This window comes from Oncorhynchus masou, chromosome 29, assembly GCF_036934945.1.
Source record: "Oncorhynchus masou masou isolate Uvic2021 chromosome 29, UVic_Omas_1.1, whole genome shotgun sequence".
In the NCBI taxonomy this organism is placed as follows: domain Eukaryota; kingdom Metazoa; phylum Chordata; class Actinopteri; order Salmoniformes; family Salmonidae; genus Oncorhynchus; species Oncorhynchus masou.
Window position 1 is genome coordinate 34,117,323 of NC_088240.1, and position 21,932 is coordinate 34,139,254.

The window sequence follows — 21,932 nt, forward strand, 5'->3', positions numbered from 1 at the left end:
ACACCTCAGACAGGGTAGCATGTTGGGACTAAATGCAACCATCTATATCCTAAACAGTGAAAGACACACGTCTGCTGTCATGCACCATAGCCATGCATGATCAATCAAATAATCACATTACTGTAATCATAATCTCGGCACCCAAACCAAATCTGATACTCGATGTCACGACTCACGAGAGACTACTCTGAACACAAATGCAAATGTTTTATAAACTCCAACCCTTGGGGGTCTTATTGGAAATTACCTTACCTGCTCTGACTTGTGACCCTGTCCTGATACAGCATTGCTACAATACACGGTGAACAATCTACTTTGGTCCCACTAAAATACCATTAGTGTACATCTTTTAGGCAACAGTTATCAACAATCTAGTCTGTATATAGAGATTCCAGATATTTACATCTGTGTAATAGAGCACCTTTACTTCAAACACCCTGAAGATCTAAAGAGCCTTAACAAGTCACCCTCTCCAAACTGTGAATGGTAGGATCCACCTGTCTTGTGACCTGGATCAGAGGCAGGGTCATGCCACCCTGTGGTCCCTACAGGGGGAGCTTAGTCTGTGGCCACCCTACGCCCTGTCCATGGACATCAAAGGACATATCCCAAAACATGGAGAAGATAGACAGAGACAGAAAGATAGTGACTTAAACAGAACTTCTGTCTTATGCTATGTTTGCTGATGTTTATCCACAGAAAAATAATAATTTATACATAATTGAGGCTGATGATAACAGAAAACAAATTTGATTGAATTAATAAAATATTCTGCAAACTGCCCGAGGTCAAGAGGCGGGAAACAACTAGTGAGAAGATCTTTGACGTTAGATCCATAAGCACAAGACACAACCGACTGTTGATAATTGGACATATCTTCTCAGCTCAGTCAACCTGAGAGACTAAATACAGGTATTCAATTATTTTTTACCTTTATTTTACTAGGCAAGTCAGTTAAGAACAAATTCTTATTTTCAATGGCGGCCTAGGAACAGTGGGTTAACTGCCTGTTCAGGGGCAGAACGACAGATTTTGTACCTTGTCAGCTTGGGGATTTGAACTTGCAACCTTTCGGTTACTAGTCCAATGCTCTAACCACTAGGCTACAGTGCCGCCGCAATTCTTCTGATGGGTTTCAGCTTATGTTCTGTCGAGGCTTGACAGCATCTCATCTTAAAGTGCTAAGATGGTGTTGAGGAGTTGCCCCCTGCATGGTCTTAGTTACTGTACCTGGACATTCCCGTCAACTGTGCTTTAGATTTAACAGGGTCCGTACAACACACATTGAGATGAAGAGGTTGGAGTAAATAGTCCACGAGCCACTTAAGGCTGAATTAAAGCGTTGGCTTTGATGGGATACTATGAGGAAAATAAGAAAAATGATAAAGCCTCAGGATATGATCTATCCATCAACAACTGTTTCTTAAAAAAAATATACTGGCCCACGTTCGGAAGTCATTCATACCTTTTTTTATAAAAGATGGACTGCCAAGACCATCTGCAATAGAGCATTCAGGAAAGCTTGTTTCTCACTTTCCCACCTTCCCTTTCAATCATCAGCTCCTCCTGTTTTAACCTTTATCGTAGTCAAGTCTTCAGAAGTCGCCCTTATTAGTATAGCAGAAGTTCTGGACATCCAGGACCAGGCTTCACCAACAATCTCTTTGAAGAGAGAAAGAGATGCCTGTGAACTGTAGAGGTGCTGCTACCGTCTCTCTTTTCACACCTACAGCAACAGCCACCTATCCAGTTCCGAATGGAGCCCTAGTAGCATAACCAGTCTTGTGTAAACAGGAGGTGTGAGATCCCAGCAGGTTCTTTGGCATCACAGGGCCTCTCCTGCTGTGACTGAGTAATGGGATGTGGAAAGCAGATCACAGGGCTGGTCTGAGGAGCCTTGAGATCAGTGTTTTCACTACACTACATGGGAGGAGGGCCTCCATACCTACTCCAAGGCTCGAGCCTGACCTGCCGTTACCACCCCAGACATGAAGGGGTGTCTTTGGGGTGGTCTGGAGGGCCACGACCCTCTCTGCTGGACCTCCCTGGGTTTCAGATCTGAGAGGGCATGATGACTAACTCAGACAACATGTGTCGATGGCTGGCAGTTTTATGAGGCTGGTGACACATGATGAGAGGACCTGTAGAACCAGATTAAACATGCCAGCCTAGCCATTCAGTATAACTGATGTTGAGAGCTAACTCAAACCCTAAGCAATGACAACATTGTGGGAGCCAAAGGTTTCAATTCTTCCCATGTTACTGTACATGAATCATTGAGCATAACAGCTACATGTTACAAACCATTTCACTGTACTTGAGCTATGGGAAATCATAGGAAATCTTACATATACTTCACATACACATTTATATCAGTGCACAGCAGTAAATTGAGTCTCACCAGAATATGTACTGTAAGGGGAAATCAACGAAAATACTGGAAAATATTGAAAGACTTGGAAGGTGTGTTCAACGACTAGCTAACGGAGTGGAACTAACTTTCCACGGAGTTTAATTATTTTCCAGAAAACGCATAAAGCCCTGAGTTGATTAATCCCTTTTATACCATAGCTATAATTTAACACATATACCACTATAAATGTGTTAATTTGCCGGTAGAAATGTGTTCAACATCCACTGAAGTATCTAGCAAGTTTACTAGATAGCAACAGTAGTTGCCTTGGTAACCAAACAAACAGACTTACTAGTTTAGCTAACCAAACCATCAGTCCTAGCTGGATATTATGAAAATCGTATTCAACAATGTCAATAATGTTTTTAATTTAACTTTTGCTTTCAAAAGCAGCTCAAACATATAACAAGTAAGAATTATAGCCATTTAATTATACCGTGCTGATATACAGTGTGTTATAGGGAAAAAACGCACGCTCTCGAAGTCCCTTCAAGCTAATCAGAAATGAGTATTCAACAATGCCATGGTATACAACTGGACACATAATATAGTCAAAAGGTGTGTGTAACCTGTCAACATTTGTACCTGAGACATACGGTATCACCTGAAACATTTTTAGGATTGGGGAGACAGTAATAGTTTAACCTGGGGATGTCCCCATCCACACACCCTGATCAAACATGGAATGGTTTAAAAATACACTGGGTTGAAAGAGAATTGACCCTCCCGGCACAATAACTATGCATAAGACATTCCAAGGGTACTAGGATGGCATATTAGAATACTACTGGCCCAGTTTTACTTGAAACTAGTCTGGCAATCCAAATCTCCCAGGCTGCACAGACAATTTGAAGTTGATATAGTCTACTTAAAGGGTTCTTCTTAGAATATGTAACCTATGAAATGGAAAGATTTGTCCAGAGTCAACAAGAAAAACAAAAGAGTACACTTTTAAATAACTTCTTTCATTCACATTCAACACTAATCTCCTTAGTTGAAAAAACTAGCCAGCCACACCACCTCGATCTATCAGCAGACCCTTTCCTTTGAGTCATGAGAGTTCCTGTCTCTCCTTTGGTAATAGTCTCACTGGGGTTTGGCCAACCCTTCGAGACTCAGCTTAACCTTGTATCAAGGGGCTAAGATCCCCATAGCAGAATAAAGTGCTGGGATTTCTCCCTCTGAAATACTGTCAGCCAATTAGCATTGTGAACTCTGCCCTCACATCGGAATGTTAATCCCCGATTGGCCGTCGCCGTGTAAACATACCCGGACAAAGACTCATGTTAGGTAACCAAAACCCACCACCAACCAATACTGTGACTGTAAGAGAAGGACAACTAGGGGCCTGGGGAGGAAACAAAAATTGTTCACAGAGGGGAAATGGTCAGATTTGCTATTAAACATGAGAAAGAGGTAAGTGATATCCTCTTTTAGAGGTCTACCTGCAACATCAGAGGAAGAGTATACAGTTGAGAGAGAGAAGGAAGGAAGGAAGGAAGGAAGGAAGGAAGGAAGGAAGGGAGGGAGGGAGGTAGGAAGGAAGGAAGGAAGGAAGGAAGGAAGGAAGGAAGGAAGGAAGGAAGGAAGGAAGGAAGGAAGGAAAAGAAAGAAAGAAAGAAAGAAAGAAAGAGGGACAAGAGGTGAATATGATTGGCATGCATACTGCTGGTCAACCAAGCATAGCAGAAAGTCTTGACCGTATTTAGTTGATCATTGGCGTCTTGGCTCAACCATTTCATTACAGAAGCATTATGGGATTGGCCTAACTCAGTTATAAATGTGGTTTGGTTACCTAATTGCCCAGACCACTTCAAATGTGCCTATTGATAGAAGTCATGAGTCCCAATACTAAACTAATGCTTTTCTATTTTCAATCCATCAATTTATTTTTAATAACTTAAAAGTGACATATAATCTAATCATCTGCTTCAGTGGATGATAATGTCAGAATTGGATTAAGTTTAATTCAATAGAAGATTGCAAAAAGACAATAAAGACAATTGTTATGGCATAGTAAATGCGGTCCATGTGAAGCATTACAATGCAACTTCATCCAGTATTAATCCCATACAGTCACAGAATTGTATCCTGTGGATCTAACATATCTATCAATAGCATTTAGTTAAGATGTATTCCAGTGCAGCAAAATGTCTTGATCAAGCAAGTGTTTTTAATCTGAGCCAGCAATACATTTTGCAATCTGCTCCAACCACTGAGAGTAAACGGCTGAGACACAAAGCAGCCATCGGGGGCCAATCTGAGGGGGGTATGTGGGGTGGCTCGAGAGCGTCACTGGGTCTTTGTGAGACCGATGACTCCAGAGAGGGTGGAAAGTAACAGGCTGCAGCTCCATGCCTAATAAAGCCAGAACAAAGCGAGCAGCGGCCAGAGCAAACAGCGTGCACGCACACACACACACACACACACACACACACACACACACACACACACACACACACACACACACACACACACACACACACACACACACACACACACACACACACACACACACACACACACACACACACAAGTCAACGGCTGTCCAGTGAGGCCTCTTCTGTGAAGCCAAAACAGCCAAACACACACTTTCACTGATCTTGGACAATGGAAACCCATCCCCCAACGTATCGTGCCTCCTTGCGCACACGCACGCACACACACAAACCCTGACTGTTCTAGATGACCTGTACTGTTTTTAGAGCATGTTTATCTCTGTAATAGTCTGGTTTCAAAAAAACAACACATGACAAGGCAGAAATGAGAATGTTCCCCCAGGGCCTAATTTCAGGAAGTGAGTGTCTGTTTTGACAGTCCCTTCAACACCCTCCTTCATGGTGCACCCAAGGGCTAGGTGCAGGTGAGGCCCCTAGTGGCTATACTCTCACTGGATAGGGGTATTATGGTAGCTCACAACCAACCATGCTAATCTATCATGCATCAGGCTGCAAGCCGAGTGGCTTTCTTAAGACACACTCCTGAGAAAACAAGGCAAACAGAAGAGCTTCTGATAATGACCCCCCAGCTCCCATGAACACTATCACAGCAAATACAGATTACCTCTCTGATCATTAGGACATTGGTAATTGTACAATATGAACCCTGTAAGGTGGAGATTCTGCAAATGTGAACTGCCCTTTACGATTCTACCTAAAACTAATTGCGTTAGTTTGAAACATTTGAGAGTTTACCATTTAAATGGAGACAGGCAGTCAGGGTCACCAAGCGCTGAGAAATAAAGGAACAAACATTGTATGGCAATTCATAGGAAAAGTTATTACTTAAGTGATAATGCCAAAGAAGCCGGTGCTTGGAGGATATATTGGCACGAGTGTTGTTGTTAGCAAACCGTGCCAATATATCCTCCAAACACCGGCTTCGAGGGCATTATCCCTTTTATACAAGGGGTTACCAACATATTCAAATAATGATTAACATATTTTCATAAAAACATCATTTGTATGAATATATTCATACTATTTCATGCTTCCACAAAATATAGCCCTGACACAAATCTAGGGTTGCAACCCTAGCCGGCTGGCCGTTCATTCTATCAGTTAGGTTGCCAGAGACCCAGTAGTTTAGTCTTTTTGTTCGATATCTATGGACGCGAGCCAGTCGTTCGTTCTAAATGTTCCATCGCCATGCTGTCTGGCAAACGTTCTTATCCCTTGCTTGCTAGCCAACTTCCACTAACACAGTCACATCAAACAGTACAGCCAGAATAACAGAAATGAACTGCATTTGCATTTGTTTAAGCTGTTTTCTAGTGACATTTATTTGGATACATCCATAACAATGAGCTAATGATACACGATTTTGCCCGGCATAGAAAATTTGATCTCTTGCCAGGACACGGTTGTCACTAGTTACCACAAACACAAAGTCATAAACCCTGCCTATTTCTACTCGTTCTTCTCTTCTTAAAATCTGATTTTAAACCAAACCTCAGTCATAGCCTTAACAACACTGCTAACTGTATGCCTTACCCTAACCTTAAATTATGACCAAAAAGCTTTTTGTTCCAATAATTATTTATGAAATAGCCAAGTGTTACTTTGTGGCTGTGGTAACTAGTGACAACTCCAGGACACAGTTCAGAGGAGCTAGACAACTACACTAACACAATCACTTGAAACTACATCTGGAAAAACAGCAAACTAGCTGTGTTTCATTTTGTTTGACCTGTTTTTCTATTGAAATGTATTTGTATGTATCCATAAACATTATGCCGATTCATGATTTCAACTGGCTGAGAAAAGTTGCCTGCCTGTCCATCTCTTCCCAGCACTTTCAAACTATGAAACAGTTGGAGATCGAATTTCCATATTGAAACAACGTTAGATGTCAGAGAGACAGACAGCACTTTTTTTTACAAGCCGCCACGGTTTAAAACAAAATGCTAGTCTAACAGAAAATGGGAGATAATGTCTAGATGCTTTTTACAGTAGAGATCAAATTCTTAAATTGCCTGGCTGGGCTGATGCGATGGTGGATTGAGCAATGAGGTGGAACAGTAAATAGGCATTTCAATGTATCCTTAGTGGGTGGTAACATGGGGATTAGACACCGGCTGGAACTCGGTTTTAACCAATCAGCATCCAGGATTAGACCCATCCTATAATATGCCATAAATAACTGAACATTCCATGGTTTCTTGACATATTCATTAAATATCAATAAAACACGATAAGAAGGTTAACCTTTAAAAAGGTCAAGTTTTTCATGTTGCTGACATGGACATAAAATCCTTTGTCATTAATCTCTCACAACTTCATGGCAATGATAGTTTATGCCATATTACATCACCAGACATTGCAACTATTTATGTAAATAAATATCATATTCCATATTTTTCGGAGATTTCCAGATCGAAGAACAGATGTGATAAGACCTCTTCACAACATGCGGCAGAAACAGGGCCAGCACACAGCTTGGTGAATCAGTCTCACATGCTAGGAACTACATAACGGTCATAATGAGCACCATGTTGTCATATGGCCACAGACATGGGACTTCTGCAAAGAGATAATACTTTCTGGTAAAAGTAACACTGTAATGTCATTAAGGCATGTTGTCGAGAAAAGCTAAATATATAGAAAAGTACATCTTTCCAAAAGTATAGTTCTTTCCATTTTATTTAAGGATATTCACAAGTTATGCTAAAAAAAAATACAAGTAACAATATTTCTTAACAAAACATTCAAGTGCAAAATGCTTTCATTTTGTGCCATACTATGGATCAAGTACTAATACATTTACACCAGATTCCATGTCTATCATCTCCCAAAGTTCTCCCTGATCCAATGGGCATGGGGCATGCCTATGTGTCCAGTCATTCCTGGGCCATGTGTGCCCTGCAGTGCTGCAAAATCCCACAGAGAACACACGATTAACATTCCCAGGACCATGAATAATCCTAGGGAATGTTCTGTGAAACATTTAAAATCTCCAGGTTCCAGCATCTCATTCGGCATGCTCCGTATAGTAGTTTTGGGCTCTGGCCCAGGCTGATTGAAGGATCGGTCACTGGGCATCCATCTTTGAATCAGCAATGGACATTAGACTTATGATGGGCATGATCCTCCTTGAACCCTTCCGGCTAACTCCTCTGCTTGCCAACTCCACTAGCTGGCAAGCTACATCCAGTTCTATAGATCAACTGACCATTGGTCTTTGTCCAATTCAATTGATTCCATGGATGCTTTCTCCAGTCCCATTGGCTTATGTAGATGCAACCAATGTTAACAAACCAAGCATCATTCATTAGGACACTGCTGTAGTCCTTCGTGATTGTCCGATTGATCTATGTGACATCTTTAACACAGATTACCACCACACTTGTAACAACACACATCCTCCATGTTCAGAGGAACATGCTGGTCTGGTATAGTCTGGTCCCCTCTATAGGGACATGCTCTGAGGGACAGCAGTGTCACAGTAGGACCAGTCTGGTCAACCCCAGGCCCAGGGTGGTGAGTAATGTCAACCAGCAGCAGCCCCACGCTGTCATCACAGGGGCCTGGGGTGGGGCTGAGTTGTAAGCCTGCTGCCTCATGGCAAACACAGCATTGGTGTGGTTGGTGGGGACCTCCACGTTGCAGATCATACCCTCACAGCACGACACACACTCCTAAAAGAGGGAGAGGAGACAGAGCGGAGGAGTGAGCGACAACAAAATCAAAACACAAAGGCAGCAGTAATGACAAATACTTTTCAGCTGATTCTACAAATTCCTGAGGAGACAGATGATTGTGGGCTATTGTGGATGGGTTTTGGTGCATGGACTTACTGTGTGACCCATGTCCCTGTGATGTCTACAGCCTGAAGCGTGACACACCTCCCTGGCAGCACACTTTTTGGTCACAAACTTGGTTTTGCCATGACTGGTGAAGTGGTGCACTGTCATACAGAACTGTGTATCTGAGGAAAGGATAACAAAGAAATATACATTACTCAACTGGTTAGCTGGCTTGACATGGGCCGGAGCTGTCCGGAGCGCCATATTTTTGGGGAACTGCATACCGGCTCTGCTATACCACAAAGTGGCCTATCACGGCCCAGATTCCGACACAGAGTCAAAAAAAGGTTGATCAAAGCAGAATGAAAGCGGGATCTGCATTGAATAGCAATGGGGTGTGGGCATTCATATCCAAAATCAAAAGTAACAGTCAATGCAGCTGGTGGCCACACCAGATACTAAGTACTGCAGTGCATCTCCTCCTCATAGACTGCACCAGATTTGCCAGTTCTTGCTGTGAGATGTTACCCCACTCTTCCACCAAGGCACCTGCAAGTTCCCAGACATTTTTGGGGGGAATGACCCTAGCCCTCACCCTCCGATCCAACAGGACCCAAAACCGTGACTCGCCAGTGAAGAGCACTTTTTGCCAGTCATGTCTGGTCCAGTGAAGGTGGGTTTGTGCCTATAGGTGATGTTGTTGTCAGTGATGTCTGGAGAGGACCTGCCTTACAACAGGCCTACAAGCCCTCAGTCCAGCCTCTCTCAGCCATAACTGTGACCTAAATTGCCTACCGTTTGTAATCTGTCTTAACGACTGTTCCACAGGTGCATGTTCATTAATTGTTTATGGTTCATTGAACAAGCATGGGAAACAGTGTTTAAACCCTTCACAATTAAGATCTGTGAAGTTATTTGGATTTTTATGAATTATCTTTGAAAGACAGGGTCCTGAAAACAGACATTTCTTTTTTTGCTGAGTTTATATGTAAATATTTGAGTATACCTTTTCATGTAATCTATGCAGCCTACTCAATCACTTTTTATAGCTACTGTTTACAGGCCTCCTGGGTCATATACAGCGTTCCTCACTGAGTTCCCTGAATTCCTATCGGACCTTGTAGTCATAGCAGATAATATTCTAATCTCTGGTGACTTTAATATTCACATGGAAAAGTCCACAGACCCACTCCAAAAGGCTTTCGGAGCCATCATCGACTCAGTGGGTTTTGTCCAACATGTCTCTGGACCCACTCACTGTCACAGTCATACGCTGGACCTAGTTTTGTCCCATGGAATACATGTTGTGGATCTTAATGTTTTTCCTCATAATCCAGGACTATCGGACCACCATTTTATTACGTTTGCAATTGCAACAAATAATCTGCTCAGACCCCAACCAAGGATCATCAAAAGTCGTGCTATAAATTCACAGACAACACAAAGATTCCTTGATGTCCTTCCAGATTCCCTCTGTCTACCCAATGACACCAGAGGACAAAAATCAGTTAACCACCTAACTGAGGAACTCAATTTAACCTTGCGCAATACCCTAGATGCAGTTGCACCCCTAAAAACTAAAAACATTTCTCATAAGAAACTAGCTCCCTGGTACACAGAAAATACCCGAGCTCTGAAGCAAGCTTCCAAAAAAACTTAATTGAGGACAATAAGAACAATCCAAAATTCCTTTTTGATACGGTCGCAAAGCTAACTAAAAAGCAGCATTCCCCAAGAGAGGATGACTTTCACTTTAGCAGTGATAAATTCATGAACTTCTTTGAGGAAAAAATTATGATTATTAGAAAGCAAATTACAGACTCCTCCTTAAATCTGCGTATTCCTTCAAAGCTCAGTTGTCCTGAGTCTGCACAACTCTGCGTGGACCTAGGATCAAGAGAGACGCTCAAGTGTTTTAGTACTATATCTCTTGACACAATGATGAAAATAATCATGGCCTCTAAACCTTCAAGCTGCTTACTGGACCCTATTCCAACTAAACTACTGAAAGAGCTGCTTCCTGTGCTTGGCCCTCCTATGTTGAACATAATAAACGGCTCTCTATCCACCGGATGTGTACCAAACTCACTAAAAGTGGCAGTAATAAAGCCTCTCTTGAAAAAGCCAAACCTTGACCCAGAAAATATAAAAAACTATCGGCCTATATCGAATCTTCCATTCCTCTCAAAAATCTTAGAAAAGGCTGTTGCTCAGCAACTCACTGCCTTCCTGAAGACAAACAATGTATATGAAATGCTTCAGTCTGGTTTTAGACCCCATCATAGCACTGAGACGGCACTTGTGAAGGTGGTAAATGACATTTTAATGGCATCGGACCGAGGCTCTGCATCTGTCCTCGTGCTCCTAGACCTTAGTGCTGCTTTTGATACCATCGATCACCACATTCTTTTGGAGAGATTGGAAACCCAAATTGGTCTACACGGACAAGTTCTGGCCTGGTTTAGATCTTATCTGTCGGAAAGATATCAGTTTGTCTCTGTGGATGGTTTGTCCTCTGACAAATCAACTGTAAATTTCGGTGTTCCTCAAGGTTCCGTTTTAGGACCGCTGTTGTTTTCACTATATATTTTACCTCTTGGGGATGTTATTCGAAAACATAATGTTAACTTTCACTGCTATGCGGATGATACACAGCTGTACATTTCAATGAAACATGGTGAAGCCCCAAAATTGCCCTCGCTAGAAGCATGTGTTTCAGACATAAGGAAGTGGATGGCAGCAAACTTTCTACTTTTAAACTCGGATAAAACAGAGATGCTTGTTCTAGGTCCCAAGAAACAAAGAGATCTTCTGTTGAATCTGACAATTAATCTTAATGGTTGTACAGTCATCTCAAATAAAACTGTGAAGGACCTCGGCGTTACTCTGGACCCTGATCTCTCTTTTGAAGAACATATCAAGACCATTTCAAGGACAGCTTTTTTCCATCTACGTAACATTGCAAAAATCAGAAACTTTCTGTCCAAAAATGATGCAGAAAAATTAATCCATGCTTTTGTCACTTCTAGGTTAGACTACTGCAATGCTCTACTTTCCGGCTACCCGGATAAAGCACTAAATAAACTTCAGTTAGTGCTAAATACGGCTGCTAGAATCCTGACTAGAACCAAAAAATTTGATCATATTACTCCAGTGCTAGCCTCCCTACACTGGCTTCCTGTCAAAGCAAGGGCTGATTTCAAGGTTTTACTGCTAACCTACAAAGCATTGCATGGGCTTGCTCCTACCTATCTCTCTGATTTGGTCCTGCCGTACATACCTACACGTACGCTACGGTCACAAGACGCAGGCCTCCTAATTGTCCCTAGAATTTCTAAGCAAACAGCTGGAGGCAGGGCTTTCTCCTATAGAGCTCCATTTTTATGGAACGGTCTGCCTACCCATGTCAGAGACGCAAACTCGGTCTCAACCTTTAAGTCTTTACTGAAGACTCATCTCTTCAGTGGGTCATATGATTGAGTGTAGTCTGGCCCAGGAGTGGGAAGGTGAACGGAAAGGCTCTGGAGCAACGAACCACCCTTGCTGTCTCTGCCTGGCCGGTTCCCCTCTTTCCACTGGGATTCTCTGCCTCTAACCCTATTACAGGGGCTGAGTCACTGGCTTGCTGGGGCTCTCTCATGCCGTCCCTGGAGGGGGTGCGTCACCTGAGTGGGTTGATTCACTGATGTGGTCATCCTGTCTGGGTTGGCGCCCCCCTTGGGTTGTGCCGTGGCGGAGATCTTTGCGGGCTATACTCAGCTTTGTCTCAGGATGGTAAGTTGGTGGTTGAAGATATCCCTCCAGTGGTGTGGGGGCTGTGCTTTGGCATAGTGGGTGGGGTTATATCCTTCCTGTTTGGCCCTGTCCGGGGTGTCCTCGGGTGGGGCCACAGTGTCTCCTGACCCCTCCTGTCTCAGCCTCCAGTATTTATGCTGCAGTAGTTTATGTGTCGGGGTGCTGGGGTCAGTTTGTTATATCTGGAGTACTTCTCCTGTCCAATTCGGTGTCCTGTGTGAATCTAAGTGTGCGTTCTCTAATTCTCTCCTTCTCTCTCTCGGAGGACCTGAGCCCTAGGACCATGCCCCAGGACTACCTGACATGATGACTCCTTGCTGTCCCCAGTCCACCTGGCCGTGCTGCTGCTCCAGTTTCAACTGAACCGCGGCCCTAGGACCATGCCCCAGGACTACTTGACATGATGACTCCTTGCTGTCCCCAGTCCACCTGGCCGTGCTGCTGCTCCAGTTTCAACTGTTCTGCCTTATTATTATTCGACCATGCTGGTCATTTATGAACATTTGAACATCTTGGCCATGTTCTGTTATAATCTCTACCCGGCACAGCCAGAAGAGGACTGGCCACCCCACATAGCCTGGTTCCTCTCTAGGTTTCTTCCTAGGTTTTGGCTTTTCTAGGGAGTTTTTCCTAGCCACCGTGCTTCTACACCTGCATTGCTTGTTGTTTGGGGTTTTAGGCTGGGTTTCTGTACAGCACTTTGAGATATCAGCTGATGTACGAAGGGCTATATAAATAAATTTGATTTGATTTGATTTGATGTGACAACACTGAAGAAATGACACTTTGCTACAATGTAAAGTAGTGAGTGTACAGCTTGTATAACAGTGTAAATTTGCTGTCCCCTCAAAATAACTCAACGCCATTAATGTCTAAACCGCTGGCAACAAAAGTGAGTACACCCCTAAGTGAAAATGTCCAAATTGGACCCAATTAGCCATTTTCCCTCCCCGGTTTCATGTGACTCGTTAGTGTTACAAGGTCTCAGGTGTGAATGGGGAGCAGGTGTGTTAAATGTGGTGTCATCGCTCTCACACTCCCTCATACTGACTGGTCACTGGAAGTTCAACATGGCACCTCATGGCAAAGAACTCTCTGAGGATCTGAAAAAAATAATTGTTGCTCTACATAAATATGGCCTGGGCTATAAGAAGATTGCCAAGACCCTGAAACTGAGCTGCAGCACGGTGGCCAAGACCATACAGCGGTTTAACTGGACAGGTTCCACTCAGAACAGGCCTCGCCATGGTCGACCAAAGAAGTTGAGTGCACGTACTCAGCCTCATATCCAGAGGTTGTCTTTGGGAAATAGACGTACGAGTGCTGCCAGCATTGCTGCAAAGGTTGAAGGGGTGGGGGGTCAGCCTGTCAGTGCTCAGACCATACGCCGTACACTGCATCAAATTGGTCTGCATGGCTGTCGTCCCAGAAGGAAGCATCTAAAGATGATGCACAAGAAAGCCCGCAAACAGTTTGCTGAAGACAAGCAGACTAAGGACATGGATTACTGGAACCATGTCCTGTGGTCTGATGAGACCAAGATAAACTTATTTGGTTCAGATGGTGTCAAGCGTGTGTGGCGGCAACCAGGTGAGGAGTACAAAGACAAGTGTGTCTTGCCTACAGTCAAGCATGGTGGTGGGAGTGTCATGGTCTGGGGCTGCATGAGTGCTGCCGGCACTGGGGAGCTACAGTTCATTGAGGGAACCATGAATGCCAACATGTACTGTGACATACTGAAGCAGAGCATAATCCCCTCCCTTCAGAGACTGGGCCGCAGGGCCACTGCCTTGCTAAAGAAGCTGAGGGTAAAGGTGATGGACTGGCCAAGCATGTCTCCAGACCTAAACCCTATTTAGCATCTGTGGGGCATCCTCAAATGGAAGGTGGAGGAGTGCAAGATCTCTAACATCCACCAGCTCCGTGATGTCATCATGGAGGAGTGGAAGAGGACTCCAGTGGCAACCTGTGAAGCTCTGGTGAACTCCATGCCCAAGAGGGTTAAGGCAGTGCTGGAAAATGATGGTGGCCACACAACATATTGACACTTTGGGCCCAATATGGACATTTTCACTTAGGAGTGTACTCACTTTTGTTGCCAGCGGTTTAGACATTAATGGCTGTGTGTTGAGTTATTTTCAGGGGACAGCAAATTTACACTGTTATACAAGCTGTACACTCACTACTTTACACTGTAGCAAAGTGTCATTTCTTCAGTGTTGTCACATGAAAAGATATACACAAATATTTACAAAAATGTGAGGGGTGTACTCACTTTTGTGATATACTGTACACATACATATACAGTGCCTTCGGAAAGTATTCAGACCCCTTAACTGTTTCCACATAAAAACCTGTTTTTGCTTTGTCATTATGGGGTATTGTGTGAAGATTAATGCAGATTTTTTATATTTTTGAAAAAGGATGTAATGTAATAAAATGTGGAAGAAATCAAGGGGTGTGAATACTTTCCGAATGCACAACATACTTCCTATGGCTTCTCAAAATGGACAAAAAGTACTATTGCTGCTTATTTCTTGTTTTTCAAGTGAAGGTCTTTGACCGGAGCATGCTGTTCGGTTCGCCTATCCGACTTCGGCTAGCCGCCAGTCGAACTGAAGCATGCTGACGCCTCAACAGTGCAGTTATTCTACTTTGTGGGGGATTACGTGCCTCCCAGTTAGCACATACGTTCTGATAACCATATGTTTTTAAGGAGAGGGGTACCTAGTCAGTTGCATAACTGAATGAATTCAACTGAAATGTGTCTTCCACATTTAACCCAACCACCCTCTGAATCAGAGCTGCGGGGGCTGCCTTAATCGCTCTCCACGTCATCGGCGCCCGAGGAGCAGTTCTTGTTGTGGGTTAACTGCCTTGGTCAAGGGCAGAACAGCAGATATTTCCACCTTGCCAAAGCTCTTAACCGCTAAGCTACCTGCTGCCTGGTGAGAGCGTGGTTGTCCTATGGTTATTTTGCATAAAACTTTCTGGGAATGGTGCAAGATGGCTGCTTGGCTTTGGAACATTATTAGCACATTTAAGGAACTTGAAAAAATGATTTTCTTGGTATTTCATAACTTCAACTTAACGTTTCCTAAAAGTAAAAAAAAAATGTTACATTGGCAGGAGATAGTAGCCCAAATGGGATCAGAATGCAGCTTTATAATAAAGCATTTCATGCATCATCACTTATGTAAGATGTAAACCCTACTATTCATAATGTGACGAGTAGATTCGCTCGTCATAATTTAGGCTAATAATATAACTCAATCACTGTTCTCAAAAAGGACTGTTCAACACATGGCTGAGAGCTCATTTTGTAGAGGCCTGGGATTTAGGCTATATCAGGTTTCTTCTTTCCTTGCACAGGAAAAACACATTTCATGCAATTCTACTTTATGACACTTTATATGACTGGAGACATTAGCAGAATCTATTTTAATATGACAAATTACAGGGTAGCCTACTCTGCTGACACTGACAAATAATCAATAAAAACAACACTGTCCATATAATAGGCCTACAAGAAGGGGAGACACAAAGAGAATATGACGTCCATCTAAACTGGAGGAGGAAATTATTGTCCAAAAACAAACGTTGAAGTGACACAGACCCAACAATGATCAAGAGTGAATATGTGCAGTGGTGAATATGCGTAGTGCGTACTCACTGGGGCCGATGCTCTCCGCTAGTGCCAATAAGATAGGCTATTAAGTTAAATTGAGACTTTTGATAACTAAAAGACAGATCTCTCTTTACAGCAATAGCCATTTGCTTTCCAAACTATGTCTTCCCAGGATGAATTTTGAAATATTGTGATATACCTGGCTGTGCTCTCTACTTTCACTGACAGTCTGAACTCAAAAATCTTCTATTTGGTATTTGCAGCGTGCGCTGCCGAAATTGCACATTTGAAATTTTAAAACAATCTGCAATTATTATTATTTTTTTACAGTTATGGGAAGCTAATGATCCTATGTGGCCAAATCATGCTTTAGTAGACTATTTTTAATTTGTTTATTTATTTCTGTTTAGACAGGAATATGCTGTCAATGTACTATAATAAATAGCCCAAACAGACTCTGGGACAGTTGTGGGACGATAAATCCCAAATTTATACAACCAGTAGGTCTAGGCTACATAAAAAAATGTACAGTTGAAGTCGGAGGTTTACATACATTTAAACTCAGTTTTTCACAATTCCTGACATTTAATCCTAGTAAAAATTCCCTGTTTTAGGTCAGTAAGGATCACCACTTTATTTTAAGAATGTGAAGTGTCGGAAAAATGGTAGAGAGAATTATTTATTTCAGCTTTTATTTCTTTCATCACATTCCCAGTGGGTCAGAAGTTTACATACAGTCGTGGCCAAAAGTTTTGAGAATGAGACAAATATTAATTTTCACAAAGTCTGCTGCCTCAGTGTCTTTAGATATTTTTGTCTGATGTTACTATTGAATACTGAAGTATAATTACAAGCATTTGATAAGAGTCAAAGGCTTTTATTGACAATTACATGAAGTTGATGCAAAGAGTCAATATTTGCATTGTTGACCCTTCTTTTTCAAGACTTCTGCAATCCGCCCTGGTATGCTGTCAATTAACTTCTGGGCGCCATCCCGACTGATGGCAGCCCATTCTTGCATAATCACTGCTTGGAGTATGTCAGAATTTGTGGGTTTTTGTTTGTTCACATGCCTCTTGAGGATTGACCACAAGTTCTCAATAGGATTAAGGTCTGGGGAGTTTCCTGGTCATGGATCCAAAATATCGATGTTTTGTTCCCCAAGCCACTTAGTTATCACTTTTGCCTTATGGCAAGGTGCTCCATCATGCTGGAAAAGGCATTGTTCATCACCAAACTGTTCCTGGATGATTGGTAGAAGTTGCTCTCTGAGGATGTGTTCTTAGGTAAAATTGTGAGTGAGCCCACTCCCTTGGCTGAAAAGCAACCCCACAAATGAATGGTCTCAGGATGCTATACTGTTGGCATGACACAGGACTGATGGTAGCGCTCACATTGTCTTCTCCGGACAAGATTTTTTCCTGATGCTCCAAACAATCGGAAAGGGGATTCATCAGAGAAAATGATTTTACCCCAGTCCTCAGCAGTCCAAACCCTGTACCTTTTGCAGAATATCAGTCTGTCCCTGATGTTTTTCCTGGAGAGAAGTGGCTTCTTTGCTGCCCTTCTTGACACCAGGCCATCCTCCAAAAGTCTTTGCCTCACTGTGCGTGCAGATGCACTCACACCTGCCTGCTGCCATTCCTGAGCAAGCTCTGTACTGGTGGTGCCCCGATCCCGCAGCTGAATCAACTTGGTCCTGGCACTTGCTGGACTTTCTAGGGCGCCCCGAAACCTTCTTCACAACAATTGAACCGCTCTCCTTGAAGTCCTTGATGATCCGATAAATGGTTGATTTAGGTGCAATCTTATTGGCAACAATATCCTTGCCTGTGAAGCCCTTTTTGTGCAAAGCAATGATGACGGCAAGGTACCTGTCAATTTGAGGGTTGTTCCGGTTTTTGGTCACTAGATGCCCCCATTGTGCTTTTTGACCTTTTGCTTTCCCTTGATCCCCATTATTATTTGCAGATTGTATTTAAAAGTTTCCCTCAGTTCTTTGCTCTGTGTTTGTATGTTGAGCCCTAGTAGAACTCTTGGAACGCTCTTGTGGAATTCTGTTTTTTGTTCTTGTTTATTTATTTTTGAGTATCTTTTGAGCCCTATAGCACCACTTTGTGGATTTACCTTTCTTTTGATTACCTTTGGATAACCTTGTTCTGTGGAATTCAAACATGTTTTCAATCAGCATTACCGTCTCAGAGTGATCTTCTGGGTTCTGCTGACAGCTCAGTTGGTTAAGTGACTGTTTTGTCCTCGTAACCGGGTCCTGACAGAAACACAGAGCACCACAACCTCAAAAGGAATTCCACAAGAACAAGGTAATCCACAAGGTAATCCTCCAAGACAGAAAGGTAAATCACACCAAAAATAAATGTGCAAATAATAATGGGGATCAAGGGAAAGCAAAGGTTGACAGAGGAAGAACAATGATTCCAAGCACCACCCTCTTTTTGAAGCTTCCAGTCTGTTATTCAAACTCAATCAGCATTACAGAGTGATCTCCAGCCTTGTCCTCGTCAACACTCACACCTGTGTTAACGAGAGAATCACTGACATAATGTCAGCTGGTCCTTTTGTGGCAGGGCTAAATTGCAAAAATGTTGGAAATGTTTCTTGGGGATTCAGTTAATTTGCATGACAAAGAGGGACTTTGCAATTAATTGCAATTCATCTGATCACTCTTCATAACATTCTGGAGTATATACAAATTGCCATCATACAAACTGAGGAAACAGACTTAGTGAAAATTAGTATGTGTATCATTCTCAAAACTTTTGGCCATGACTGTACACTCAATTAGTATTTGGTAGACTTGCCTTTAAATTGTTTCGTGTAGCTTTCCACAAGCTTCCCACAATAAGTTGGGTGAATTTTGGCACATTCCTGCTGACAGAGCTGGTGTAGCTGAGGCAGGTTTGTCGGCCTCCTTGCTCTCACATGCTTTTTCAGTTATGCACACACATTTTCCATAGATTGAGGTCAAGGCTTTGTGATGGCCACTCCAATACCTTGACTTTGTTGTCCTTAAGTCATTTTGCCACAACTTTGGAAGTATGCTTGGAGTCATTGTCCATTTGGAAGACCCATTTGCGGCCAAGATGTAACTTCCTGACTGATGCCTTGAGATGTTGCTTCAATATATCCACATCATTTTCCTACCTCATGATGCCATCTATTTTGTGAAGTGCACCAGCCTCTCCTGCAGCAATGCACCCCCACAACATGCTGCTGCCACCCCTGTGCTTCACGGTTGGGATGGTGTTCTTCAGCTTGCAAGCATCCCCCTTTTTCCTACAAACATAACGATGGTCATTATGGCCAAACAGTTCTATTTTTGTTTCATCAGACCAGAAGACATTTCTCCAAAAAGTACAATCTTTGTCCCTATGTGCAGTTGCAAACCGTAGTCTGGCTTTTTTACGGCGGTTTTGGAGCAGTGGCTACTTCCTTGCTGAGCAGCCTTTCAGGTTATGTCGATATAGGACTCGTTTTACTGTGGATATAGAAACTTTTGTACCCGTTTCGTCCAGCATCTTCACAGGGTACTTTGCTGTTGTTCTGGGATTGATTTGCACTTTTTGCACCAAAGTACGTTCATCTCTAGGAGACAGAACGAGTGTCCTTCCAGAGCGGTATGACGGCTGTGTGGTCCCATGGTGTTTATGCTTGCGTACTATTGTTTGTACAGATGAACGTGGTACCTTCAGGCGTTTGGAAATTGCTCCCAAGGATGAACCAGACTTGTGGAGGTCAATTTTTGTTTTATGAGGTTTTGGCTGATTTCTTTTGATTTTCCCATGATGTCAAGCAAAGAGGCATTGAGTTTGAAGGTAGACCTTTGAAATACATCCACAGGTACACCTCCAATTAACATCAAATGATGTCAATTAGACTATCAGAAGCTTCTAAAGCCATGACATAATTTTCTGGAATTTTCCAAGTTGTTTGAAGGCACAGTCAACTTAGTGTTTGTAAACTTCTGCCCCACTGGAATTGTGATAAAGTGAATTCTAAGTTAAATAATATGTCTGTAAACAATTGTTGGACAAATTACTTGTGTCATGCAAAAAAATGTCCTAACCGACTTGCCAAAACTATAGTTTGTTAACAAGAAATTTGTGGAGTGGTTGAAAAACAAGTTTTAATGACTACAACCTAAGTGTATGTAAACTGTACCTGATGCAAGAGATCAGAACATTTAGCTTAAAATGTTGATAAACTATTATTTCTTAACATTATTAGTCCAGCAGTGCGCACAAGGCTCGAATGTTCATTTGGCTACCGGACAATGTTGAAGTTGAAAACCTATAAAACATGAGATAAATAGGCTACTGGTTTCATGGCATGTATAAAATAATTCCCTCTACGAATATGGTCCGATTTTGCCTAGGCTCCTTTGAAGCAAGGTAAAATGTATGTAGTAAAATGTTCAGGATTCAAACAATTAAGTAGCTTTATGTTTTCAAAATGGATACTGCCTCCAGCTCATTGCAAAGATGTGTGACGGTCTGATGAAGCCTGCCTTCAAGTGCGCATGAATTACCAGTTGAGAAATAAAAATACTTGTTATTTTTAATCGTGGCCCAAAATCTATTTTTAACACAGGATTGCACTTAGAATTGTTGCGCAATGATTGGGCTTATAAAAGTTCTGTCTGACAGATTTTCCACAAAAAGGCTCTGTATCTGTATGCTGTGCATGTGATAAATAAGAAACAACAAATATACCTACGTGCTAATTCAATTGTTTTTCTTCTCCTGGACAATTGGCCGGAGCCAATTTTATTTAATCGGCTTTTCTTTTTTTTCCCCGGCTAACAGAAACTCTGCTACATAGAGATGCCACCAAAAATTGGTCATGTAAATTTGGTTAAAAGTCACAGAGAAGTCATGGAAGTCATGAAATCAAAATGTGTATGAACCCTTAACAGTGAATAATCAGAGGTTTCTATAGCATAATGTCATTTGGGAATTTCTGTGAACGTAGTCTAATGGAGCGACTTGGAAAATGACTGCCCCTGCACCTCTTTCAAGCACTGGCTATAACAGCATAATCATAAGGTATTATAACAGTGTAACAGCAATAATAACAATGATTATTAAGTACTGGTTAACCCTATCAGTCATGCCAATGAGAAACACTAATATCTGACCGTATCTGTGTGAAACAGAGGGTACTACTCACTCTGTGGACACCACTTGTCCTCAGCCCAGCGGTTACAGTTGTAGTTGTCTGCAGCTTGCTCGCAGGTGAAGCACTTGAAGCTCTTAGGGAATGGAGTGGCTGTGAAGACATTCCCACACTGTGTGTGAATCTATGTTTTCGCTCACATTGCTTCTGTTCAAACTTTTGTTATGATGGATTCAAGTATAAAAAAGTTCACGACATTGTTGAAGACATGACATCATTTCAACCAGTAAGCAGAACATACCTTCCACAGGTGGTTTGACGTTGTAGAAGTTGATGTGATCAGCTGTAACCTGGTCACATATGGCCACCAGCGCCAGGAGTTGGATAACAGCGGTGAGGTGCAGGGCCATGGAGAATGACATCATCACAGTCTATCAGCAACCTGAACCACTGTAACAGAAATAATCAGGAATGGACATATAATCAAGTATCATTTTAGCCTTTGCAAGATCATGTAACATAGAGCCAAGTGAATGGGAAAGGAGAATATGAGGAAAAGAATAATAAACTAAAGTGGATATTGAGAACGAGAAGAAGGAACAGGTTGGCCCTCACTGGGACAATGAGAATTTGTATTATCATGGAATTGAGTCACTCCATGCCCTGCCCTGACCACGTTTACCTGATCCTGAGGGGGCAAGCCTCTGCGCTGAGGGGGA

The 21,932-nt window shown here is 42.5% G+C and overlaps 1 protein-coding gene across 1 annotated transcript in view; it reads right to left on the reverse strand.

Moving 5' to 3' along the window:
- Positions 1-7,536: 7,536 nt before the first annotated feature.
- Positions 7,537-21,932, reverse strand: part of LOC135519392 (ly6/PLAUR domain-containing protein 6B-like) — a 52,928-nt gene continuing 38,532 nt past the window's right edge. Inside the window, exons 2-5 of the mRNA XM_064944584.1 lie at positions 21,515-21,663; positions 21,268-21,366; positions 8,709-8,839; positions 7,537-8,549 (exon numbers count right to left, since the gene is read on the reverse strand). Coding sequence (XP_064800656.1) covers positions 8,352-8,549; positions 8,709-8,839; positions 21,268-21,366; positions 21,515-21,638 — 552 coding nt within the window. The 5' untranslated portion in view covers positions 21,639-21,663 and the 3' untranslated portion in view covers positions 7,537-8,351. The remainder of the gene's footprint in view (positions 8,550-8,708; positions 8,840-21,267; positions 21,367-21,514; positions 21,664-21,932) is intronic.